This window comes from Vicugna pacos, chromosome 30 (assembly GCF_048564905.1).
Source record: "Vicugna pacos chromosome 30, VicPac4, whole genome shotgun sequence".
NCBI classification, from domain to species: Eukaryota; Metazoa; Chordata; class Mammalia; order Artiodactyla; family Camelidae; genus Vicugna; species Vicugna pacos.
In genome coordinates, this window is record NC_133016.1 from 21202809 (window position 1) to 21230326 (window position 27518).

Consider the following 27518-nt stretch of genomic DNA (forward strand, 5'->3'; position numbering starts at 1 on the left):
GGACCTTCAGGATCCAGAGGTGGCAGAAGGAACCATGTTAGCAGTTCAGACCCTCAGATTTCCCTTTCTTGATAGTAACCCAATCAATATCTTTTGAAGTCAAAATTGCTCTAATTGGCAAGTATATATATATATATATATATATATATATATATATATATATATACGGAGATGACCTCTCTATGAATATAGAAGAAGCAAATTTCAGATATTTTGCAATCTCCATACCACGCTTTCAATTGAAAAGATACTAGGAATTTTGTAGAAATGAAAACAAAAATCAGAGAACACTGTACAAGTGCTTCAGAACCCCCAGATTTCCAGGAAAGACAAATTCAGTTTTTGGTGGTTATTCTTTAAGTAACTTTCTGGCCAATTGAATGGATTATGATAATGATGAATATGTTTTGTCTTATTGACAATTATAATTAGAGCCTTGAGTTTTGGGGAAACAAGTGTCAAATGTAGGAGAGAGTCTAAAGGCCCAACAAGTTCCTCTGCTCTTGTGGCCACTGGGGAGCCCCCTGGAGGGTGCGTCTGTCTAGCTGGGGAGCAGACAGCCCAGCGCCACTGCCTCTGCACAAAGCCTCTCCCTGTCCTGCCCTCCCCCACGTGGTGATGCCGGAGCCCCCGTCCTGTTCTCCGTCCTGGGATAACGGGAGCCTGAGCCCAGAGGGTTAGCCCACTGGACCACCCTGTGGTCCTGCAGCATCCTCCTGTCCCTGCATACTCTCCTGTGGTGTGAGGGCCCTCGAGCGACAGGGTCTCCTCCCCTGCCACCCCAGGAGGCCGAGTCCTCAGAGGATGTGGGCTGAGGGAGGAACTACCTCATCATGAAATACACACAAAGGGTGGGACGAACCCAGTGCATCCAGCACAACCCAGAGCCCCTCCCAGAGCCTTTTCCTAGCTCACAGGCCTCATGGACCAACCTCCCGAAACACGGGACCTAATCCCAGTCGCTTGGGAAGCCTGCATGCCCAGGATCCTTTCCCCAAACCCCAGAGCACGTGTGCAAGTGACCCCATGGCGTGGGACCTACCCTCCCCTTTTTCATTCGCAGACAAGCCGCCACCCCGAGACCACTGAGGGCTGACGCATCAGGGGCACCTGTCAGCCACCACGTGGCGGGTTTATCAGTCAAGCCTGCAGGTGCTATGATAGCACCTGTCCAGGGGCTCGTCCGCGGACGCTGGTCCGACTGCTCACCCAGACGCCTGGGCCAGCATGACCACAGTCCAGACATGTTGTTCTTGGAAATACAAAGGACCATTTTCCATCTAGTAGCTGGCCTCCCAGTCACGTTTTTAGCTTGAAAAAAAATGGTTGCAGGAGAGTTTTTCAACCCTAATGGCAATCACACACCTATTACTTTTCTAATGACCAACACCCTCATTTGAAGTGTTCAGTTTCTCTTCGCTGGGAGTGAGTGACTTACCCCCATGTTTCTAAGTAAAAGAAACAGCATTTTAACCCCTTACTGTTCTCAGAACTCAAGACTAAAACAATAAAGTGTGTGATCCTTTTAGAGGTAACCTATTTGAAAATAACTTGGAAACCTGTTGCAAAACGTCAGTGCGGCTGGAGGGTTTGGCCCCAGATCTTTCGCAGCCACGGATCAAGTTCTCTCTTTTGCCCCCATAATCACTCGTGTTCTTCTTGGACCTACAGCTTTTGAGAGCCATCCCTGTTGGGGTCGGCCAAGTGTACGGCTGCGACAACCCCTGGACTGGAGGCATCTTCCTCATAGCTTTGTTCGTATCGTCACCTCTTATTTGCTTGCACGCTGCGATCGGATCCACCATGGGCATGTTAGCAGGTTAGTGTCACTATTAATTAACAGGCTTTATTAATGGACCCTTTAATAATGGGCTATCAGGGTGTTGTGTCTGGGGCCAGCTCCAAACAAATGGTGACGTGTCTTCAGTGCCCCACCTGCTTATTCCTGTAAACTTTTCCTCCTTCCAGGAACCATGTCGTTCCATTTTGGATGCCAGAGCCCCCCTGCATCCCTGAGCAAAAGCTACCCTCTGGAAAGGCTTTGGTGTTAGTCATTTACACTTCAGTATAAATTTAAAGCCGGGGAGGGGTTCCTTCCAGGCAGGTTTATACATTAAGTCTTATCTCTAATCATGATAAGAAGCAGATAGTCTCTGTAAGAGGGGGAAGTCCTCCAGTTTGGGCAGGAAAGGGACCTCTCTGGACCTGCAAGATCAGATATTAGATCGTTACTCAAAAGGGTATCTTACCCGTCAGTGCTCAACCACCGATATTCATGTGACTCTAAGGCCATTTGTTTCCTGTAGTTGTTGTTTCCCTGAATAAAGTCAGACGTCCTTTTCTGTAAATACTTTGGGCTTTGCAACTGGTCTGGGCTTTGGGGACTGGGGTGGGCTCGGGGCCGGCAGCCCCGCACTGCACTCAGCCTGTCTTCTCCCCCAGCTCTCACTCTGGCGACGCCCTTCGACTCCATCTACTTCGGCCTGTGTGGCTTCAACAGCACGCTGGCCTGCATCGCCATAGGGGGCATGTTCTACGTCATCACCTGGCAGACCCACGTCCTCGCCGTCGCCTGCGGTGGGTACCACCGGCGGGGCTCCCTTTCCGCCTCAATGATGCCCGTGTCTGTCCTCGCGGAAGAACCACCCCGCGAAACCTCCGCTGCCCCTCCGAGGACAGATGGGAGGATTTGATTGCTGGATAAAAGAGTTTTTATTTAAAATTTAGTGATTCGTATATTAAAGAGGATTTTCACCAGACGCAAAAAGTGTTCAGCCACATGAAGACAGACATTTTAGATGAAGGTGGTCTGGCTGTTGCCCGTGGGCTGTCCCCTGTGAATGCTACCTTCCTGGCCAGTGATTGGAGCTTACTGACAGAGCAGCTCTTACGCAGATTAATCTTTCTGTGTGGAACTGGGTGACTTATATCATGTCAATCTCAAGCGCCCAAACACTGCCTGTAGGGTAATACTTCAAATCGTTCTCGGAAAAATGCTGCAGAACGTGGCCAGGATCACTACCAGCGAGCACTCAATAACTGTCTGATACAGGTTGGCTGGTGTTAACATCCTAGAGATAATGGGGATGCTTTTTGTTGAGAAGTCGAGGGCTGGGAAGCAAAGTCCATTGCTCCGGCCCGTTTTCACAGAACCGCACCTGTCACCAGCGCTTGGCGCTTTCCAGGGGCCAGCGTGGGGGGGGCCCTCCACACCCAGAGCCTAGAAGACCAGGCAGCGGGTCTATCTGGTCTTCCCCAGGCTTACAGAATGCTGCTCCTCCCTGGAAACCCACATTATGTTAATAACTTACGATGAAATATTCCAGCAGGGAGTTCTGGGATTCACTTAAGCCTTGGCTGCACAGTCAAATGTTCATTTATGCTTTATGCTGCTAAACGTCCCTTTGCTAGAATGCAAGGTGGTGGGACCCAGGAGAACCGTAACAGCTAAATCCTGGCCCTTTTTAACAAGGTTCGTCTGGTGTCTCAGTTGGGCCAGCATGTGTGTGGAATTTAACACTTCTCAAACCTGCCAAGCAATGGAAACACAACTCAATTTTTTTTCCAATCTGAGAGAGAACATTTGGGGCATAAAAGGTACGGGGGAGACTATACAGACTAAGCCGGAGGCACCGTCAGGCACCTGACCCTCTCTGTTCTCTTCCAGCACTGTCTGCAGCCTACCTGGGCGCCGCGCTGGCTAACGTGCTATCCGTGGTGAGTCCGCCGGGCTGGGCACGTGCCACTCACTCACGGCTCCCCCAAACCCCTCCCCCAGGAAGCCCTTCCCGATTCATCCCTCTTGTCTCAAATCGCACTTCCGGCCTCAGCACCCACGAGACGGAAGGAGCCGGGCCTCAAAAGTGTGAACGTCAGCACTGGTCAGTCTTGTCATCCGTGGGCCGGTGGGGCCCTGGCAGAAGGCCAGTTTGAGGGGCATTAGCTTGTCAGTCAGACTCCTTGCTTGTAGATTTACGATAACCAAACTCCTCTACAACTAGTTTTAAATCTTCACTATTCATATCTTCACTATGTTTCCAGGTTGTCTGCCCAACTATCTTGTGGGCCAGTGTATATCTTTGTTCTTCCCAAAGCCACAGCCATGGAGAGGGGTCACGTGGGGAGGCGTCAGGGGTGACAGGGAGCCAGGCCCCAGAGGAGCTGGGGCTGATGGCCGTGGGCGTGCGCAGCTTTGTCCGAGAGCCCTGCTTTGTCTATGCCCCATGGAGGTGGTGCATGAGGTCAGGGGGAGCCGCACTGCCGGCCCCGGCCCCCCCACATACACGGGAGGGGCCCCAGCCCCAGCCCCAGCACCGAGCACTCAGGGCTCAGACTGTAGGCAGTACCTCCCCCTCCATAAGGATTCAAGGCACAGCTCACATAGGCGACCAGGAAAAGTCCCGATGGTCCTGCAGGTGAGGGTGGAGATGGACATTCCACTAACACCTGTTTAAATCCCTCCCTCACCCTCAGTGAAATTGGCTGGTTTGGACATAGCACAGGAAGGGATTTTTTTAAGCAATAGAATTGGCCTTCCCTGATGCCATCCTGTGTCCCCTTATGGACTAAGTCCCTCCTCTGGGCTGCGTCAATTTTGTGGGCACGTCTGCTACAACGCTTGACAAGAAGCATTGTAACAAGTCCAGTCCCCATCACTCCTCTTCCACCTTTAGCCAATGTGCTCCTTGTCTTGATCCCTAGTACCTATTACAGCACTCAGCACATAGTAGGTGTTCAAGAAACGTGGGATGAACGAAGCCCTAAGGGAGTGAGCGCCTCCCCATAGATTAGAGCTGGGGCCGAACAGCACATCATCAGACACACTGATGGAGGAGTCTGTGTCTCTGAGGCCCCTGTGCTCCAGGCTTTCCCATCTCTTCCTGCATCCACCCTTTCACCCACTTGTCCATCCCATAAATACGTGTCATGTGCTTTCCTTGGACAAGGCACCAGAAAGATGAAAACAGGAGGCTTTGACTCCGGACCAGAGCTATTTACAGGGTGACTGTCCCTCCCCTCTGTGTGCCAAGAAGTTACAGGTTATACCACCCAGTCCAGACATTTCTCAAAACAAAATCAAGTTTACTTTCTGGGTCCCTACAATGTTTAAGACACTGAGCTGACCTCTCGGGGATTAAAAAAAAAAAAATTGCAGGCTCTTAATTCACTCTGAAGGAATCTTCAGTCTCCTTGAGGAATGGGACATAAAAATGTTGAATCACGTTTACGGGACCGTTCAAGCCTCCACAGAAGAGGTCACCTGGGAGCCGCACGGTTTTGCTTTCTAATTGGTACCCGCACGTGCAGCCCCGTGCCTTCAGCAGCGCTGCCGTCTGATGGTGATGACCACAGACCGAGGACTGTGTGCTGAGCGCTTAGTACACACTAGGCACCAACTCTCTGAGTAGATGTCCTTATCCCTGTTTTACTAACAAGGAAATAGATTTCAGAAAGATGTAATGGCTACAACAAAGTGACCAGAGCTGAGATTCGGATCTAGGTTCTGTGGAACCCCCAGCCCACACATCCTTGCCACTGTAGGACTTGAAAGGGATGCTTCCCAAAGCACGCTGCGCAGCCTAAGCAGGGCTTTAGGAAGACTCACTGAGTGGGATTCATCAGTCATGGGTGTTCCTTAAGGTGACAGTTCCGGTACCAGGCTGTCACCGTTCCTACTTAAGTCCCATTCAACAGGGCCTTCTTTGAAAACACAGCACGACCACCGTGGTTACGCCAGTGGTATTAACTGAGATTCTGGCTGCTTATAATAAAAGGATGTTTGGAGGAGAAGGGGCCATGCTTCATAGTTTAATCTGCAGGCTCTTTGCTAACCATTCAGGCTAGCTCAAAGGAAGAGTGGGGAGGGATATTAAAAAGCCTGTGGGCATCTTAAGGAATAAGAAACTGGTGAGCATCTTGAGGAAGGGTGTTGGGGATGGGCAAGCCCTTGAGAGAAGAGATAGCTGCTCTATTTCAGCCCCCGGGGACGGAGATGTGACATCCTGCTCTCTCTAGACGTCTGCTCTGTTTCCATGTCTCTCTGTGATGGGTTTCTTCCGCTGCACAAAGGCCCCCAGATATCCACCCGGCACTGCCTGGCTCTCCAATTTTAGATCAAGAGCCTCTGGGCTAGTCCCTGTGCCTCTTCATTCAAATTCTCAAGAGAGGGATTCTATCCCCAGGCCGCCTGCCTCCGGGAAGCTGTATTTGAGTCAGGTGCCTGTCTTGAGTCCAGTCAGACATGGCTAGAGAGCAAAAGGTCTTGAAGTAAACCATGGCTGCTGAAGCCGTTCCTTCACCAGGGGCTAAGGGAGCAGGTGGGGAATGTCTCTGATTCCTAGAGTGGGAGGAATAGCCCGGCTAGACAACCAAGACAGAGTATGTCTCCACATAAAGGCAGATTATAATAAGATTCCAGTGGCTGCGTTTTGAAGAATCTGTGTTCACCTGTTACCGTGCAGGCAGACACCACCAGCACGATTTGATCCATACTGCTCATGTGTTAAGTGTTATTCCGCTCAGCGCCCGCAAGGCTTCCCCTCCTCCACCCGGGGCTGTAGGTGATCGCTGAGGGCCAGTGGGACAGGCACAGGCATCCGATGTAACCACGGCTTCTCTTGTGACCCCCTCTCCCGCAGTTCGGATTACCTCCCTGCACCTGGCCCTTCTGCCTCTCCGCCCTCACCTTCCTGCTCCTGACGACTAACAACCCCGCCATCTACAGGCTCCCGCTCAGCAAAGTCACCTACCCAGAGGCCAACCGCATCTACTACCTGTCCCAGGAGAAAAACAGAAGAGCCTCGACCATCACGAAGTACCAGGCCTACGATATCTCCTAAGCTGCCCTTTCCGAAACATGTCACCGTAAGTTCAGCCCTCGGCAGGCTGTCCAGGCCCCCGGGCTGAAGGCCGCTGAGACTCTCCTGTCTGTCCTGTGATTCTGCCCCAAGCAAGCCTGCCGGCAAGTTATTCCCCAAAACGGGGGAATCTGCGTGCCGTCGCCACTCAGGAACCTCTCTGTTCCAAGGTGCACAACACTTAGCAAAGATAGGATTCGTTCAGAGTTTATACCCATAGCTCACTGCATACCAGCTCCCTTCGAAGGGAGTTTTCCCTCTTTTGCAAAGTAAGCCACATCCCTAAAGAGAACTCACCAGAAGGGGACGGAGATTGGTGACATGATCAGCCAACTCAGTCATTTAATACGGTGTCAGGAAATGAGCCTAGAAGACAAAAGGGCCGTCTGCCCCCCGGCTCTGCCCCTAATGAACTCCTACCACTTAGCTGAATCCATCCCCCCTCTCAGCCTCAACTACTTAGTGGTTTCAAAACAGGGAGGGACCTCACAGTCCCCTCCACCTCAGATGTGTTGATTCTTCTTTCTCCTGTAAACTGATGATATTAGCATAACTAACAAATAACTACCTTGAGCTAAAAATGGAAGGACTACCTAGAAAAGAGGTCAGACAACTTCAGTGTTCAATGGAGATTCAGCCTTGAGTCATGAGAAGATGTTCTCCAGACTTGGGGTTGGAAACTTAAATTCACGGGAAATGCCAACGTGCCTTCCTTTACATGACAGGTATTTCTGGAAGTGTCATCAGATGAAAACTGATCTTTTTCAACATTCAAATCATATTTTAAACGTGTTTCTCTTGTAATATTCATAAGCCTACTCTCATTAAACAGCTAAGCTTGCAAGTCGGTGTCAGGGTTTTCTTAAAATGGGGCTCACCTACGTTTGTCCACACAGTGTCCACTTGAGGGGTTTTCCACGGTCAAGCCTGTGTTTGAAAAGAGATGAGATTGGGGTAAAAGGTATCCGAAGAGGGTCTGATTGGCTTACAAAGGGAATTATACAGAAATTACCTTGGTCCTTGTTTTCTGTTTGAGTTGACGTCCAGGTTGTTAAAACCCATCTCACTTTTTCGGGAATGGTCTTTTAGTCCTGGACCCAAAAATGGCTAATCTAGCCCCTCTTGAATGGCCAGCAACTCTTATTCTTTAGTTGCTCTGGTTACAACAGTGAGCTCCAGAATATATGTATGTATATGCAAGACTGGGACACTGTGCTGTACACCAGAGATTGACACATTGTAACTGACAGTACTTCAGTGAAAACAAAAAACAAAACAAAAAAAAACAGCGAACTCCTAAAACACAGGACCCCTTTGTGGGGAGCCGCGTGGCTCAGCCTTCCCACCCCTCCCCCAGGGGACAGGGATGAACCCCTTACAGTGCCTCAGTATAAATCCATCATTTAGCAATAGCTGGCACCTACATTTTTCTTTTCTCTGTCAGCCCTGAGATCCCAGCCATCTTCCACCAGCCTCAGAACCCCGGGCTGCCTATTTCTCTTCCAGATTACATGCAGCCAATCATGACCTCTCCAGGAAAATGGAACACCCCTCCCTGGAAACAAACGCCCCACAGAGGGAATGGGGACAAGTCACACTCCAGAGGCTACCTCTGAGTTTGTGATCACACCTTGAGGCCAAGAAGGTCTCAGGCTGTGTTTTAATGACCAGGGAGTTACGGCTCTCTGAGGATCAAGCATCCAGGAATTTCACCAGAAGGCTGTTCATGCTTGCAGCTCACTCAGCTGCCCCAGAACCTCTCAGTGATGACATAGAACTATTAAAAATACCACTTTTCATGCATTTTCCACCAAAGCATTTTAATCTGGTTTTATGAAGAGGAGGAAACCCTCCCCATGCCTGACATTCTGATTACTGGCCACTAACAAATCCCTTAGGTGTTAAGTATTTCAGTATCCTCACTTATAAAGCGTGTTGAGTCGGCCCAGGATTCCAAGCAAGGTGGAGATAGATGGGATAGGAGCATTTGATTTATGAAAATGTGCAACACCCACCACAGCAGGGAGTCCACTCCAGCCCCTCAATTAGTGGCTGTGGGGAGCCAGCTCCAGGCAGCTCCTGACACTGAGCGCATCCCTCCACTGCCACATTTAGTGACATCACCTGGAGAGCCTGAAATCTAATCGGCCACGCTGGGAGAATTTACACCACAGAAATCAGCAGACCACAAGTTGGAGCTTTGTTTTCCCAGACGGCCAGCTTATCGGCACACCACAGACAAGTCACTGTGGTGGGAAAAGCAGAGAACAAACGTAGGCTTCCTAACCGGAGACTCCGAGATGAGGGCCAAAATGTTCAACCCTGCGATGCCACTCCTCACACACAAGGCATGTGAGAGAACAACTGAAGTGTTCTCAGGCAGAAGGTTTACCCACAGAAACCTACACTGAAAGCACTCTGAGTGGCAGCATCTAAATAAGGGGAAAAATGAATCCAGGAAACGCTGCAAAGAACACAAGAAGTGCAGGGCAGTCAAATATGTTTACTGTTTATTAGGACCAATAGGAAAAAATTGAAGAAATACACTGAGAGCTGGAATATCAAATGATGGCAGGGGTGGGGGTGGGAGAAGAGGCAGGAGAGCCTACTAGAGTGCTCAGCTTGTACCAAAATTGGTAAGTTTACGAAGTCCACAGGGAGGAATCCACATGCCTGAAAAGGGCAGCCACCATGAGAACAAAATTAGAATTACAATCTTTGAACCAGAAGAAAACTCTCTTTCCAATGGAAAGCAGAAAAGGAGAAAAATATTACAGGAAGTGCCCCCTCCAAAAAAGATAGCAAGCAGAAACAATAGACAGAAGATAGAAATTAGTCGTAATATGACAGTAATTGACCAAAACAATGTTAAATGTTAAATTTACCACTGGAAGACAGAGACACTCAGGTGGTACTTCTTTTTTTAAAGACTTAACAATTTTCTGTTTACAATAAACACATCTAAAACAGAAGGATATAAATCTTTGAATGTGAAAGGATGACATAAGATATGCTGAACAAATCAGGACCTAAAGAAAGCGAGGCTATCAACCATAGTGCCTTGAAAAGTGAAATTGAAGGCAAAAAGGGGAAAGGACAAAGAAAGACGTGAAAGGAACAGCAGGACAAACACACACAACAATCATCAACACTTATGTGCTAAACAATCAGCCTCAAAATACACCCAGCAGGAAGAAACTAATAATTGTAGCTAAGATTCTGCCGAAACCTCAGACACTGATCTATCATGAGAATGAAAAACTGGGCAGAGATTTCACAGGTATGAACAAGAGAATAAGTGAGCTCTAATATACGTGTAGGATTCTAAACCCTCCCACTCAACACCCCCCCTAAATATGTATTCTCAAATAGAGAACATGCATTCTTTCCAAGTACTTGTAAGGCAAGCTTGGACTTCTCACCCGACGCTGGTGGGAAGTTGACCACTGCCGCCATCTGGAGGGCAGGTCCTCAGAATTTAGTCATGGTGAGTGTTTACACCTCGTGTGGCCCAGAAACTCCCCTCCAGTGTATAAACAGTTCCCAGGAGGGCCGTTCATCACAAGCTTTGTTCATTCATATGTACATACACACATACATATATACACACATATGTATATACTCACATGTGTATGTACATCTACATATATATTGTTTTTGCTCTTTCCTTCATAGAACTAGCCCACTGATGGGCACACAGTAGCCTCGAGAAATAATTGATCAACTGAAGCACTCCCTTGTCCCCAGTCTGTCGTCCTACAGAGAGAGCCCTTCACTCGTACTGCAGGACCTGAGATCTGCTTCACATATGTAACCAGATGCACATAACTGACACGCAGCTGCTCAGAGAAGTCTGCTGACAGAATCTAGCCTCCAAAACATCCTGCCTGCAGCCTCCTCCCAATGCATATTCCCTGAACAGTGATTAGGGGACAAACTCTTCAGAACAGACACATCATCCAACCCTAAGCCTGTCATCATTCTATGGGTAGTAACTCGTGTCCTTGGTTGCCATCCCTTTCTTACAGAGCATCTGCAGTTTGGACCCAAATCAGATGATGGTCTCAGATGAGGCAGGTGGACGAGGGACTAGCGGCTCTCAAACTCAAGTGTGCATCAGAATCACCGAGGAAGCTTGCTTAGCAGATTCACTGCTGGGTCCCATCCCCAGAGTTTCTGATTTGGTAGGTCTAGGGCAGGGCCTGAAAATTTGCATTTCTAACAAGTTCCCAGGTGATATTGATACTCTTGGTCCAGGGATCACACTTTGACAGCCACTGGTATAGACTTAGAAACAGAATGCTATCTTTTAGATTCATATAAGTGATATCATATGACATGTGTCTTTCTGTCTGACTTACTTAATATAATCTCTAGGTCCATCCATGTTGTTGCAAATGGCATTATTTCATTCTTTTTCATGGCTGAGTAGTATTCCTCTGTGTGCACGCGTGTGTGTGTGTACATATACACATATATACATATACACACACACATATACCACAAGTGAACTTAAATACTTAAATTTACAAAACAGAAACAGATTCATAGACATAGAAAACAAACTTAAACTTACCAGAGGGGAAATGAAGGAGGGATAAATTAGGGTTTGCAGATACTAACTCTCTATATAAAAGAGATAGATAACCAATAAGGTCCTACTGTAGAGCACAGGCAACTATATTCCATATTTTATAATAACCTATAGTGAAAAAGATATGAAAAAAGAATATACATTTGTATGTATAACTAAATCACTATGCTGTACAACAGAAACTAACACAATACGGTAAGTCAACTATACTTCATTTAAGAACAAAAAACAGGATGCTCCCTTCTCTCCTGTTTGCATGTTGTAATACACTGGTTTGCAAACTCATGTGCATGTAAGAAACATCTGTAGTGCTTATTAAAACCCAGATCCCTGGATCTTAACTCCCAAGATTTTGATTTAGTAGACTGGGTTGGAGCCAAGAATCTGCATTTCTAACAAACTTGGATAATACAGATGTTGCTGGATCAAGGTCCAGAATTAGGGACCATTGCTTAGTAACCTTTAATCCTGGCTATGTTAGAATCACCTGATTCTGATGCCCAGGCCCCTCCCAGACCAATGAAGTCAGCAGTGGGCCTGGGAATGCGCCTTTATTTCTTAAAGCTCCTGGTGTGGTTCCAAGGTGCAGCCCAGGTTGACAACAACTATGGTGTCTGTTTCCTGGGCCCTGATTTTCTGTCTCCCACCAGAGTCACTCCTGCAGACTTTAGGCCCCCGCCACCCTCAGTCCCAAGGTGGATTTTGAAAAGGGGACAGCGGGCCTGACTTGGGTGCAGTGAGAAGCCCTGAGTGCCTGGAGGCAGGAGACAGGAGGCACAGAGAACCCTTGAAAGTGAAGTTTGCCTCTTTTTCGGTGTTGTTGGGTCTCAGTCCTATGCCGCAAGGGAGACTAGATTTAAAAAAAAAAAGGAAACCACTAGCAGGAAACATCGGCCCAGGAGGCTGTGCAGAAAAGCAAGGTTTTGCATTGGCCCCGGAAGCCTGATGAACGGGCGGCCTTGGCCCTGGAAAGGAGGAGTGAAGCAGTGGGACGGTCAGCCGCACCGCCGCCCACGCTGCTCTCAGCCCGGAGCCCATGTCCCTGGCTCTGCGGACACAGGCAGCGCTGGTCCCGCTCAGAAGTGTGGCTAGAAATGAGAAGCTGCCGGTGTGCTGTCTGAGCAGGTACGGGACGGGGTGGAAGGCGGCACAGGGGTGGGGACAGAGTGGGGGTGGTGGGGAGGCAGTGACAGTGGCCGCTGCTGTTGTAGGTGGACAGGCAGGTGGACCGGCAGGTGGGCGGGACAAGAAACTCCATCAAGACCTACAGGCGGGAAGCCCTGACCCCAGTAGACATCTGCGATAAGAGATAAAGAAGATGGAGAAAAGCCAAACAGTGAGAAACGCAGAGAGCAAGGGCAGGTGGCCACGTGGCTCTAAACTGGAGGGGCGCAAACAACACGTGGGTTTCGGTGCTGAGCTGAGGCTCCACCCTCCACGGCAGGGCCGGAAATGGGACGGGGTGGGGCAGGGGGTGGTTCCCAGTCCTTTGCCCACATCTTGCTGCTTGATGGGTCCTTCAGAATCAGGAGGTCCTACCAGCATGTCGGAGAGTGACTGTCATCTGGAGTGTGGCCTGAGCAGACGCGATGAGGAGTGTCATGGGGGTAAAAGGGGGTCCAATCAGGCAGCAGAGCATTTTTTTTCTTCCAGTTTAATCATATACAATTGACAGCACTGTGTGAGCACAAGGGTGCAGCATAACGGTTTGACTTGCACGCATCATGAAATGATTATCACAATCAGTTTAGCTGATATCTATCATCTCATATAGACACATTAAAGAAACAGAAAAAATTTTTTTTCCTTGTGATGAGAACTCAGGATTTGCTCTCTTAATGGCCTTCATGTGTAATGCAGAGCAGTGTTGAGGACATTTACCATGTTGCACATTACAGTCCTAGTACTGATTTATCTTACACCTGGGGGCTTAGACCTTTTGACTGCCTTCGTCCACCATCCTCCCCACCCCTGCCTCCGCCAACCAAATATCTGATCTCTTTTCCTACAAGTGTTTGTTGGTTGGTTGTTTTTGAAGTGTAATTGACCTACAACACTGTTAGTTCCTGATACATCACATAGTGATTTGATGTGTCTATACATTTCAAAACGACAGCTATGGTAAGTCTAGTTACCATGGCAGCAGAGCAGTTAAAAATCCTGGTGGCCAGCCCACAGCCCAGACCAGCGCCATCAGAACCTTGAGGGTGGGCCCAGGCAGGAGCAGTTTTCAAAGCTCCCAGGGGAGGCTGACAAACATCCAAGGTTAGGTCCCTGCTGTAGCAGGTGTGGCAGGATCTCAGTGCCAACAGCGCTGGGCGGTTGAAGACAGGTGTGAGGGAGACTGCAGGGAGAAGACTCTCTAAACAGTTACCAGGTGGGGGGAACCAAGGCAGCGTTATTTTGTCAGGAGGTAGTTGTCCCATCTCTGGGGTCCAATCTGCACCTCTGGACCTGGACACATTTTAGCTGTGCTCCTGGCCCCATTAAAGACCTGCTCTGTTCCTCTGATGGTTGTTTTTGTGTTTCCAACTCCCCAAGAGACACTGGTGCCTAGTTTGTGGCTACTCTGCCATGGAGCAGACAGAGAGCAGAGGGCAAGACTGTGGTGAGGATCTGGAGGGCAGGGCAGGGCGCCTGCAGCTGGGGACAGATTGCCCATCACCGTTCCTGGGCCACAAGCTTCCCATTTTCCTGAGACCCTGGCTCTCAACAGTCACAGACTATGAGCACATTGTGGATATGGAAGGGGATCCATTCATCCCAGAGCCCCACCATCTTCCTGAGGTGCAGTCAGAAGGTGACAGACGCACATATACTGAAGCAAATCGTCTAAGCTGTGTCCAGGAAAACAGGGCATTTCCTCCTCTGTTTTCTTCTTCCCTCAATTCTACCTCTTTTCCTCTCCTCCATAGACCACCCCATCCTCTGACAGCTAAGTTATTTGCAAGTTAAAATGATGTAAAATCTATCCTGTTTCCTGGGCCGAGGCCAGCCTCCTGGGCATGGGACCCATGCAGTCACGTGGGCCTCCAACTTAGTTTAATGCTCTTCTGTCACCATCTCAAAATTCTGAATAATTTTCCAATAAGTGGACCCACATGTACATTTTGCACCAGACCCTGTGAATTGCTTAGCCAGTTCTGCGCTGAGCTCCTGCGGGAGACTGGAGCTCCCCCCCGTGGCAACAGCGTCAGAGTTCCCCTTCTTGCTTTCCAAATTCCTGCCTCACCCATGACAGCATGAGACAGCAACGTGACGCTCCACAAAGGGACCTCACAGGGAAAAGGGAGAGAACTTAGGGAAGAGGGGAACACAGAGCGAGGTGGCATCTGTCACTCTGAAGGCCCTGGACACCTGGGCTCCACGGCACAGGGACCGAGAAAACCAGGGAGACGCCCAGTGACCAAAATGTGCACGGGTCTCCCAGCTGCAGCAAAGACGAGACCCAGGAGACCCACTCATAGTCAACCAGCAAAACCCGCCACTGTAGAAACGGGAAAGAGCAGCTGGCCCCCTCCCTACCCTTCACGTCCCCCCAGTCTGCTGAGTAGATGTGTGGCAGGATTTCACCCAAACGCCACATCTGTGAGACGAAAGCACCGCCAGGACTGGCTCCCTGCACCGTGAACCACCCCGCAACTTGTGTGGCAAACCGCCTTCCCCTCCCCCCGGAAGCTCTGTGCGGGCCAGGCCGGGCATCTCTCACTACCCCCATCTCCAGACCCTGGCAGAGTTAACTGATAAATACTCACTGACTTCCGCCATTAATTTCAGAAGGTGCGCACTAAGTGAGGCGGTGTGGGTTCAACATGCAGATTCTGGGTCCCCATCTTCAGAGATTCAAGATGAGGGGGGCCCAGGAATTTGCATTTACAGAAGCGTCCCCAGTGGCTTGAGAAGGCCGGTCCTCCAGGGCGCCTGAGGGACGGAGTGGGTGAGGACAGGGGGCCCAGGGCGGGGCCCAGTGCGGGGCCGGTGCGGGGAGAGCAGGGTTCATACAGAGGCCCAGGACACAGTGGCACGAGAGGCCACATGTGGTGGCAGCACGCAGGTCGTTGGGTGACTGCAAATCCTGGGGCCTGTAAGGTCCGGCCTGGGCCTGAACAGGTGGCCGCCTCCTGCCAAGAGCAGCAGGCCTGCAGGTGGCCCCGTGACCTCCGTCACACAGTCACCCTGTTGACTCAGAGGCCATGGCGGGGGCCATGGCTACTGCTGACACTGGGCGGAAAGGGTCAAAATACAGTTTGGTATAATTTAAGGAAAATATAAATGGTTTGTGCATTCCTCCCCTAATGAACTTCAATGTATATGAATTTCTCAGTAGCTTCTATATTCTTTAAGGAATTGTAGTTGTAACATAAAATGTGATGTTGAGCACATAATTTAACACTTAATTTTATATTGTCTGGTATCGTTTATTTCACCTGGGTGGGTCTTACTTCCCCAAGGAGGTGGCAAATCCCGAGGCCAGGGACCTCATAGTCACAAAGACACAATTCTCCTGGACCCAAGCACATCGCTGGGTACAGGGGACCCTGGCTGCTTCAGTCAGTCAGTGTTTGGACTCCTAGGACGTTGTCTGACGGATGAAATGCGGTGCAAGAGGGGCTTTCACGGAGAGAGGGCAGCAGTGCTGAGTGCTAAGGGCGAGGGCGGGGTGACTAGGGAGCCCATTCCAGCCGAGCCCTGCTGCTGGCTGCATCGGCCCCGTGACTTTGCATCAAGAGATCTCTGCTGGCCGCCTTCTGTTCTCATCTGTGAAATGGGAGTAACAATGGGAACCACATCATAGGACTGCTGGGAAGATCAAACGAAATAAGCTGTGTCACTTCCCCCATTTAACGTGCACTCAGATCTCCTGAGAATCTTGTTAAAATGCCTGTTCTGTGTCAGTAGGTCCGGGGCTGGGCCTGAGATGCTGCAATTTACAGGTTCCCAAGTGGTGCTGATGCTGCTGGTCTCCAGGCCAGACCTTTATGGAGAGAGGGTGTGGTCCCCAGCATCACATCCGCATCACCCAGGAACTTGTTGGAAACACGAATTCCCAGGCCCCGGGCCAGAGCTGCTGGGGCTGGGGACCAGCAATCTCCTATTCAGCAAGCCCTCCAGGTGATTCTGGTGCAGGTGGAGTTTGAGAACTAGTAACTCAGCCCAGAACCTTCTTTTCAGTCATACAAGCTCCTGTTAGGCGCCAAGTGACATGGCAGGAGAAAAGACACCGCAACCCCTCCTGGCTTCAAGAAGCTTAGAATTTAGTCCAATGGGTCCCAGCTACGGTATATATTGTCAGGGGTCGGGGCAGAATGTAGGGAGCAGTGCTTCTGAAAAAATGGAGGCTATTTCTACCAGTCCCACCTCAGGGGATTTTGATTCAGGAGATCTGATTATTAAGCTAGAGCTCCAGGTTTTTCTGACCTTTACTCTATGATCCAACAGACCACAGTCTGGCAGCGATTCAGAAGGTGAGAGATGACTAAGACCAGGAAACTCACTGGAAAATAAGCTGGTGCCAAACTGTGTGATGCAGGCCCTTGTGTGTGCTCTGAACAGCTTTTGGAAGGGGAAGAGGTTTCTGAAGGCCTGGCCAGCCAAGCAAAGCACCTCAGATCTGATGCGATGTCAGGATTATAGATGAGGTGAGATAGATGTGGTCATAAGACGGGCACTTTGAGTAAAATCTCGGATAAAGCTTATGAATCCTACAGGGTTGATCATCTTTCCAGATCAAATGCCCAGGAATCTAATATGTTAAGAGACATATTCACAGATACCCGGCTCGTATATCTCATAGAATTCACACCCAAACTCCCATGGTTGCCCTTGGAGACACTTGAGCAAGGATGGAACTTGAGGACAGTGATAATTTGAGAAAGTTACTTCATTAAAGACGGACAAGATAGACCAGAGACATGATAAGAGTAATCAGTCTGGACTAGGGACTCTGGCCAAGGGAGTTAAACAAAGGAGGCTCAGAGCCACTGCACCCAGGGCAGCACGGACCCCGCGGGGAGGGAGAGTCATGCACCTGCAGAAACTGCAGTGGTGGAAACGGAGCACCAGACGTGGCGTTCAAAGACCTCCATCCAAGTTCCATTTCTCTCCAGTCGTGACCCTGAGCAAGAGATTTCCTGTCCTTGAACCTGTTTTCTCACCAGCAAAATGGAGATGATCATCCTGGCCCCGCCTTCCTCGGAGGCTGCTGTGAGGATCACATGTGTTTAAAAGTTCTGGGAACAGTCAAATAAGATACTGTTAATGCTCAAATAAGATACTGTTAATGCTCTCAGCTAAGCTGCCTTAAAAGTTATTGGGCACATTAGTAGATTGAGTCCAAGTAGAATGTTTGTCCACTCTTTTTTCTCCAGGGACATATTTTTTAAAACTTTATGTCCTGGAGGGAGGGTAGAGCGTGTGCTTAGCATGCACAAGGTCCTGGGTTCAATCCCCAGTACCTCCATTAAAATAAATAAATAAATAAATAAATAAATAAATAAATAAATAAATAAATAAATAAACAAACCTAATCCTCCCCCCAAAATAATAATTTTTTTTAATTTTGTGTCCTTATTATCATTTCAGCTCAGGGAGACAGCAGCTCTTATTAAAGGTGGGCAAGATAGACGAGAAACAATTTTAAAACATAGATTCTTTTTCATACATAATCTTCAAGCACTTTGCACTGCCTCCATGGTGAAAAGAACTTACAGGATTTATTATAACACCTTTATTGAGATATAATTCACATACCATCCAACTTACCATTTAAAATATACAATATTGACAGAATTGTGCAAACATCACCCCCATCAATTATAGAACATTTTCATCACCCCAGAAAGAAACTCCGTACTCACCGGCAGTCACTCCCCACTGTCCCCCATCCCCTCCAGCTTTAGGTCAGCACTAATCTGCTCTCCGTCTCTGTGGATTTGCCAATTCTGGACATTTCGCGTATCTGGAACCGTAGACTTTATGTACAATCCCTTGTGACTGGCTTCTTGTACTTAGCATCATGTTTTCCAGGCTCGTCATGCTGTGGCAGGGGTCAGTCCTTCCTTCCTTTTATGGCTGAGTAATCCTCCAGTGTGTAGTTCTACCACTTTTTGTTTATCTGTTCACTAGATAATGAATATTTGAATTGTCTCCACTTTCAGGCTGTTGTGAGTAATGTTGCTAGCACCATTCATGTGCAAGTTTTTGTGTGATGTAATTTCACGTTGCTATATACAGAGGAGTGGAATCACTATGGATGAGGGTAACTATTTGTTTAACCTTCTGAGGGGCTGTCAGACTGGTTTCCAAAATGGCTGCCCCATTTTACATGTTCACCAGCAAGAATGTATGAAAGTTCCAATTTTTCCCCACTGGCTTGTCAACAGTTAAATTATCTGTCTTTGACTGTAGCTGTCCTACTGAGTGTCAGGTGGTGTCCCACTCTGGTTTTGATTTGCATCGTCTTGATGATTAATGACGTTGAGCATCTTTTCATGTCCTTATTGGCCGTTGGCATTACCTTCTTTGGAGATATATCTATTCATATCTTTGGCCCATTCTTAAAATTAGGTTGCCTTTTTATTATTGAGTTGTAAGAGTTCTTTGCATATTTTGAATACAAGCCCCTTATGAGATACATGACTTGCAAATGTTTTCTACCACTTTAAGAGTTGTCTTTTCACTTTCTTGACGGTGTCCTTTGAAACCCCCAAATTTTTAATTTTGATGAAGTCCAATTTATCTATTTTTTCTCTTTTGTTGCTTGTGCTTCGGGTGTCTTATCTAAGAAATCATTGCCTAAGCCAAAGCCATGAAAACTTCTTCTAAGAGCTTCACAGTGATAGCTTTTATATTTAGGTTGCTGGCCCATTTTGAGTCAATTATAGTATACGGTGTGAGGTAGGGTTTCAGTCTTTCACATGTGAATATCTGGTTGTCCCAGCACCATTTACTGAAGACTACCCTTTCCCACTTTAAGTAGTTTTTTCAGAACCCCCAAAATCCTTAATTTACATTCCTATTACTCTAGGGTAGTATTTCCCAAGCTGGTCTATTGTGAACTTTAATAAACATGTAATTGAAACAAAGGAAAAAAAAGTCACATGATCCAACATGTTCTAGGTCCATGAAGATAAAGTTAAACATCTCTCCTTACTGTAGGCTTCTCAAAGACTTCAGTGCTGGCGTGCTTTAATGAATCTCTTACCCTTCCTTTATCAGAAAAGGCTTTATTTTTGCGGCCACACATTAAAATCTCTAGAAACACACTTCCAAGAAACTCAAGTTTTGGATCCATTCTTTTAAGAGATTTATTAACTTGAATGCTCTTACAATGTTTTGACTTTTTTCTTTGAGAATTAAGCTGCCAGCATGGTTGTGGTTTGTGTATTTTGTAGAGCTGTATCTTTTATTTTTAACCAGGTCAGAGTAGAAATAAGACAGTAACCTGTGAATTCCTCTGGATCCTTTTGGTAACTGGCTGAGGATGTGCATTTTTGGTTTTCTACTGAAGTATTTTCTTAAAGCTAAATAACAGTGTGGATTTTGGAAATGTGGTTCAAGAGCCACCTGCATCAGCATCACCTGGATGTGGTTTAACACGCAGATTGCAGGGACCCCTTCAGAGCTAATAATCAGAAATTGTCGAGCTGAAGCCCAGATGTTGCAGTCCCGGACTCTCCGTTGAGTCCTGTGCACACCAAAGTTTGAGAACCACTGTTCATCCTTGGCTTAAGAGAGAGAGCCAAGCTGTCTGTAGCAAGATGAAAGGCAGAGGCTGACAAGTACATAGGACCAAAATGGCTCTTCCTGTACCTTCTTTCTTTCCTTCCCCATCTCCACTGCCCACTTTGCGCCCTTTTGCATGTACACATGCACATACCCTGTGTACATATACAATCGTTGAACTCCAGCACACTGAGCACTTCAGACTGTCACCAGAGGGCGCCAGAACCTCTCCAAAAACCATGCAAGTCTTGCTCTCCTCCATCTCAGCCTCTTCACTCAGAATCCTGTCTCCCAATCTCAGGCTTGTCCCCCACCTCACTGATTCTTAAAAGGACATCAGATCACATGATTTAGTGCACTTTAGTTTAGTACACATCTGCTTAAAAAAAAGCTCTTATTAGTTTTTTTTAATATATATTTTTTGTTAATGGAGGTACTGGGGATTGAACCAAGAATCCCGTCCATGCTAAGCACACGCTCTACCACTGAGCAATACCTCCCCTTTTACCAGTTTTGAGGCCCTAGGGGATTTTTCTAATGCCCTGAGTTCAAGTTTCCCATCCTAAAAAAGGAAAAATATGAACCTGCTATTGTAAGTCTTAACAGTTAAATGAGATAATAAAGGTAAATACTCCTTGATCAGCTCCTGGCCATTATAATTCTACCATAGGCAGTGATTTGCACTGCTAGGAAACCAGAAACCTTGAACTGCAAAAACATTTTTTAATTTTATTATTAACAAATTATAAACAAATCTAAGTTCCATCTTGGCTGTCTTTCATCCCTATACTCAGAACCCTTTCTATCTCCTCGATCAGTTTTGGTCTGCACATTTAATTTCATGCAAAGGACAGTTCATGATACCAATGGCAAACAGAAGAGCGCAGGTTAGCAAACGGAGCCTCCATCCCACAAGGAGCTCAGCTCCAAGCTCCACACTCACTCAGCTTTCTTCCCCAGCCCATGCTAGGTAGTAAAAACTAGGTGTCATTTAAGTGATGTTCCCTGATTAATTGTGCTTTAATTAGCGACATGACAGTCCATTCTGTGCAGGCGATCACTGCACTAGGTCCTCTAGTAGTGGAGGTGCTGGTTATGGTACAGGTGACAGCGCTGATGGTGATGGAGGAGGTAGAGGTGATGCTGAAGCTGGTGATGGAGAGAAGGGGTGGGGGTGGGGGCGGGCCTTCCTGCTTAGCATCCTTCAGGGAGTCCACCTGGCGGAAGGATAAATCCCAAACTCCTGAACTTGACAAAGTGCTTCATGATCCAGCTGCTGCTTACTTCTTTAACTTTGCGTCTCACCAATCACACACACACACACACACTCTCTCACACAATCACACACTCACACACTCACATTCACTAAGCTCTTCCACATTGGGATACTTTATGAGCCTCAGACCCAACGCACCTTAATTTTATTGTCTTTATTTGTACTATTCTTGTCATCTTCTTCTTTCCACCAGAAACACCCCTATTTAGTCTTCAATGCCCAGTTCAAATGTCACTAACTTCTTTGTGAGGAGTTCTCCGACTCTCAAGGCAAAGTTAAGTTTGCTTCCTCAAACTCTCATTGTGTTTTGTGCATGCCTCAAGTCTTAACAGTTTTGATCTGGCTTGTAACAGGCTGATGGGGTCCCCTTGCCCACCAGGGGTAACCTTAAAATTGACCTCTCCAGAGATCCCTTTAGACAGATCCAAGGCTTCAGACTCAGTGCCCTCATGCTGAGCCAGCAGTCACTTCATCACAGTCTTGAACGCCTACAGTGAGGTCAAGTGGCAGATCTCAGATACCTGTGACAAATCCACCTTTAACATATTTCCAGCCATTATGGAAAACAGTGTGAAGATTCCTTTAAAAATTAAAATAGACTTACCATATGATCCAACAATCCCACTCCTGGGCATATATCTGGAGGAAACTCTAACTAGAAAAGATACAGGTACCCCAATATTCATAACAACACTACTTACAATAGCCAAGATATGGAAACAATGTCAACAGAGGACTGGATAAAGAAGTTGTTGCATATGCATATAAGGATACTACTCAGCCATGAAAAAGAATAAAGTAATGTCATTTGCAGCAACATGAGTGGACCTGGAGATCATCATACTAAGTGAAGTAAGCCAGAAAAAGAAAGAAAAATACCATATGATATCACTTACATGTGGAATCTAAGAAAAAAAATGACACGTGAACTTATTTGCAAAACAGAAACAGTCTCACAGACATAGAAAACCAACTTATGGTTACCAGGAGGGGAAAGGGTGGGGAGTGCGTGGAAGGATAAATTGGGAATTCGGGATTTGCAGATACGAACTACATATAGACATATAAACAACAAGTTTCTGCTGTACATTACAAGGAACTATATATATATATATATTTAGGATCTTGCAGTAACCTATAAGGAAACAGAATATGAAAACGAATATATGTACATGCGTGTATGACTGAAACATTATGCTGTGCACCAGAAATTGACACAACAGTGTAAACTGACTATACTTCAATTTAAAAAAATTGAATGTTAAGAAAAACTTTCTTGAATATATTTCCAGAAGAGTGAAGAAAGCACAAGTGAACACTTCATCAGTGAATTTCCAGTAAATGAACACACTCATGTAATCAGCACCAGGTCAAGAAACAAGATCTCCAGCATCCAGAAGCATCTCTAAACGTATGATTTTATTTTTGTTTGTTTTTCCTTGTGATTTTAATTTTTTAGCCTTATTTTTTTTATTGAAGTTTACAACATTGTGTTAATTTCTGGTGTACTGCATTGTGATTCAGTTATACACATATATATTCCTTTTCATATTTTTTTCATTATGGACTATTATAAGATATTAAATATAACTCCCTGTGCTCTACAGTAAGACCTTGTTGTTTATCTATTTTTATATAGTAGTTTGTACCTGCAAATCCATGATACTTTTTTTAAATGAGCTATCAAGTTCAAACATGCAGGCAGCCACTAGCTTCTCAAAGGCATTTGAGAAATTACAGGAGACACACGTCCCCGAGGAAGTCACTTAGAGGTTCTGGAGACACGGTGTTCCTTTCCAGAGAAATATCCGAGCCCTCAGCTAACCTGGGCCCACCGTGGGCTCCCGAGCCTCGGAGCAGGGCCAGAGTCAGGGGAGGTAGACACGCGATCTAATTAGTGAAACACACTAGCGGTGTTTGGAAAACAAGGTCACGTTGACTGTGAGGACATTCCAGGCGGAGGTGAATGGAAGTACGACGGAGGACATGCACTCCGTGTTGTCTCTCTGCCAGGGGCTGCCTGATACTCTCCCAGCGATACCACTGAGCAGGCCATCCCCATCTTAAGGAAGAGGAAGCTGAGGAGAGCACGCAGGACTTGCCCCACATCTTCATATTATCATGCTCAGATGCCCCAGAACCAGGATTTCTTTTTTTTTTTCCAAGTCAACCCACCTTGATTGGAGGAAACCCTGTACTGTGTCTGCTTTAAGTAATGCAAGCCCTGCGCCACCCCAGGGCCTGGGGGGCTCAGACGGCCTCCTCCAGCTGCCGGGCGTGCTCAACCACCTGCCTGGCCGGCTCCGAGGAGGGGGTGGTGGTATCTTCCAGCTTTTGCTGCTGGCTGGCAAAGCTGCAGTGGCTGTTGATGCCCAGGACCCCCCTCGCTTCTTGGCATAGTCCGTCGTCTTCTTGAGTGTGTCGAAGTGAGGATCCGGGTGGCCTCAGTGAAGAGGGTTTTTTCATAGGCCTTCTCCATGCTCCTAGCGATCTCGTCCCTGAGAGGGCCAAGCAGGATGTCGATGAAGGAGGTATAGCTCTCGGCAGGGATGTTGCCTCTGGCCAGGAGCACCCTGTTGTAGCTGCCCTCCATCAGGTATTGCGCCAGGGACACCGGATGCTGAATGTATACGTTGGTCTGGATGTCCTTGGCGGGCAGGTGCCCCAACTCTGTGTGGAACTCAGCCACTCGGTTCTGGGACAGCAGGAAGTGGAGGTTTAAGCCCGAGAGCTGGTGCATGTAGGCGACTCGGGGAGCTGCTCCTTATAATTGAAGTGGTAGCATTTGAGCTGGGCCATGTACCACTCGAGGGATGGGGTGTCTTTGTGTTGGACGCTCCAGTGGGCCCCCATGTCCAGTATGTCACGGGCCAGAATGAGCTGCTGTTTGGTCAGTTTGGTCCCTGTGGTTGGCAGGAAGTTGAGCTCCCACAGAACCAGCTTGAGATGGCCCAGCTCTTCCCCGCACTTGCTAAGATTGGGGCTTTTACGGTTCCACTCACCCCTGAGTTGCTCGTACCTGCCGGCCGTGCCCTGCAGGACTGCGCCCAAGGCACCCGCCACCCTGCTCACCACCGCCACCATCTTCCATCCAGAGCTGGGATTTCAATCCGTCTGACTCCCAAGAACATTTCCCTAGAAGGAACAGCACAACAAAAGGACCAGGGTAGAAATGAGGACCGTTTGTCTGGGGCAGCTCTGCTCGGGGGAACTGACACAGCCTTCTAACATCCCACTGAGAGCAATGAGCTAAGGATGGAGGGCTGGGTCGCACCCCACTACAGAGGAGAGGAGCTTTGATGGAGGGCTTCTTCCACTCGCCCTGACCAGCTACTCTGGCCATCCTGCCATTCCTGTGTGATGGTTAAGAGCTCCTGGTGGGGGTTTTGGCGGGCGTGTAAGTGTGATATCTTGCTACGTGCATTTCTCCTGCATTTCAGCAGATGCCTTGGTGTTCCATGCAGGTGTGTCAGGCCGTCCCTACCACCTGGTATTTTCCATTAGAGGAAATGTACTGGCTCTGTTATTGACATGTCGCCTGGCCCCCAGCATCACACAGGTGTTTGCGATGGCATCTGCCCTTCTGACCTAACCTGCTTATAGGAAAAGCACCAGCCCCACAGCCCACACGAGGCGGTGGGACAACAAGCCCATGTCACCACTCTGTGTGCGCGCGGATTCCAGCACGCTCCTCCTCAAGATAACTCAAGAGGCCCTCGTATTCCAAGGAGGAGAGCCAGGCGGTGCACTGCCTGCTGCTGCCTCGGGCCGACCTTCAGGGCCCTTCCGTGAGGCCTGCCAGGTGCCTGGATGCCCCCTGCTGCTGGGAGTGGCCATGTCACAGGCATCGCGTGCCTTGGAGGTGGACGGCTGGGCTGGTGCTCACTCAGCAACCTGGACAGTTCACCTCACCAGCCCTCTGCTCCTGCAGCTTTTAAAGAGAAGATGATGCCTCATGAGGGGAGGAAGGAAAATTTGCCCTCCACTCTATCAAAATATACGTCCCAAAAGATAGAAATCATGGCTTGCAGAGCAAAGCAGAGGGTTGCAGTGGAGAAAAATGCTGAATAAGCTTCTGATAAACCTCTTGGCTCACTCCTCATCCTCCTGCCCTCTAATGGGACCTAATGCTGGTTCCAACTGCTCCCCTGCTGTCCCGTCAGACAGACCCATGCCCTCACCTTCCCTGTCCCTTCTGAGTAAACAGTCCCCAAATGCAAGGTCTCCAGGCCTGGATTCTTGCCCAGACCGGAGTCTTCCATCTCCAGCTGCATCCTGGGCATTTCCACCTGCCTGTCCAGACATCTCAAACCCAGTGTCACAACGTGGGCTCTCATTTGCCTTTGCTTTACACTGTCATCTCAGAAACCTTCACTGAAGTGGAACAGACATTAAAGTGCACATGTCATAAGGATACATACAGCTTGATGGCTTTTCACAAACGAACACACCCAGGTAGCCAGCGGCCAGGTCAGGACACAGCATATCAGCATCCCAGAGGTGCCTCCAGTGGTGACTGACACCTTGACTTCTCTCTGTCGAGCTTCTTTTGCTCCACGTTGTGATGCATTAATAGCTCTGCACGGAGATGTATGTCGTTCATTCCCTTGCTGTGCGAATAGAAGGTCTTCCTTTTCTTCTTTTGTTCTCTTGTGATCTGATGACTCTCTTTAGTGTTATGTTTGGATCCCGTTTTCTTTTGTGTGTGTGTGTCTATTACGGGTTTTTGGTTTGCGGTTGCCATAAGGTTTTGATACAACATTCTGTATATATGCATGATTGCTTCAAGTTGCCGATCTGTTATTTTCAAACGCATTTTAAGTACCTGCATTCGTACTCCCCTCCTCTCGTGATTACTGGTTCTGATATCACATTTTACACTTGTTTTGTGTATCTTTTAACAGCTCATTTGGGGTATAGATGATTTCACTGCTAATGTCTTTTACCATAACTTCGCACTAGTTTGTGCAAGAATAATTTCCTCCCTTTACTGTGTGTTTACCTTTGCCAGTGAGTTTTCCCTTTTGTAATTTTCTTGTTTCTAGTTGCAGCCTATTCTTTTCTACCTACAGAAGTTCCTTTAGCACCTGTTGTAAAGCTGGTTTGGTGGTGCTGAATTCTTTCAGCTTCTGTTTGTCTGTAAAAGTTTTGATTTCTCCATCAGATCTGAATGAGCGCCTTGCTGGAGAGAGTACTCTTGGTTGTAGATTTTTCCCTTTCATCACTTTAAGTATACCGTGCCACTCCCTTCTGGCCTGCAGAGTCAGCTGAAAAATCAGCTGATAACCTTATGGGAGCTCCTTTGTATGTTATTTGTTGCTTTTCCCTTGCTGATTTTAACATTTCCTCCTTATCTTTAATTTTTGTCAGTTTGATTCCTGTGTGCCTCAGCATGCTCCTCTTTGGGTTGATCCTGTGTGGGACTCTGTGCTTCCTGGACTTGGGTGACTGTTTCCTTCCCCAGGTTAGGATAGTTTTCAGCTATTATCTCACCAAATATTTTCTTGGGCCCTGTCTCTCTTCCTAGTCCTTCTTGGACTCCCATAATGTGAATCTTAGTGAGTTTTATATTGTCCCAGAGGTCTCTTACACTGTCTTCATTTCTTTTCATTCTTTTTTTCTTTTTTCTGTTCTGTGGCAGTGATCTCCACTACTCTGTCTTCCAGCTCACTGATTTATTCTTCTGCCTCATTTAGTGCAGTTTTCATTTCAGTTATTGTATTTGTCATCTTTGGTTGTTCTTTTTTTTTTCTCTCTCTCTCTTTGCTAACACATTCTATCTCCTCGCTCTGTTTACCCATTCTCCTCCCCGAATCTTTGATCATCCTTACAAATACAACCCTGAACTCTTTCCGGGTAGGCTGCCAATCTCTGTAACACGTAGATCTTCTTCTGGGGTTTTATCTTGTTCCTTTGTCTGGAAGGTATTCCTCTGCCACCTCATTTTGTTTAAATTTCTATTTGTATTTTTATGTTTGTGTCAGCCGAGTTATGTTTCTTGACCTTGGAGGAGTGGCCCTCTGTAGGAGACACCTTATGCATCCCAGGAGTGCACTCTCAGCTCATC

The 27518-nt window shown here is 47.6% G+C and overlaps 2 protein-coding genes and 1 pseudogene across 2 annotated transcripts in view; 2 read left to right on the top strand and 1 right to left on the bottom strand.

Annotated features, from left to right (window-relative positions):
* SLC14A2 (solute carrier family 14 member 2) overlaps window positions 1–7701 on the top strand; it is a 49788-nt gene extending 42087 nt beyond the window's left edge. The window contains exons 16-19 of the mRNA XM_031692332.2: window positions 1672–1819; window positions 2443–2577; window positions 3668–3717; window positions 6639–7701. Coding sequence (XP_031548192.2) covers window positions 1672–1819; window positions 2443–2577; window positions 3668–3717; window positions 6639–6839 — 534 coding nt within the window. The 3' untranslated portion in view covers window positions 6840–7701. The remainder of the gene's footprint in view (window positions 1–1671; window positions 1820–2442; window positions 2578–3667; window positions 3718–6638) is intronic.
* A 4747-nt stretch (window positions 7702–12448) lies between these two features.
* SLC14A1 (solute carrier family 14 member 1 (Kidd blood group)) overlaps window positions 12449–27518 on the top strand; it is a 48327-nt gene continuing 33257 nt past the window's right edge. Inside the window, exons 1-2 of the mRNA XM_072952283.1 lie at window positions 12449–12576; window positions 22744–22862. The gene's annotated coding sequence lies outside the window, so the exon portion shown is untranslated. The remainder of the gene's footprint in view (window positions 12577–22743; window positions 22863–27518) is intronic.
* Window positions 23702–24535, bottom strand: LOC102534058 (26S proteasome non-ATPase regulatory subunit 8 pseudogene; annotated as a pseudogene).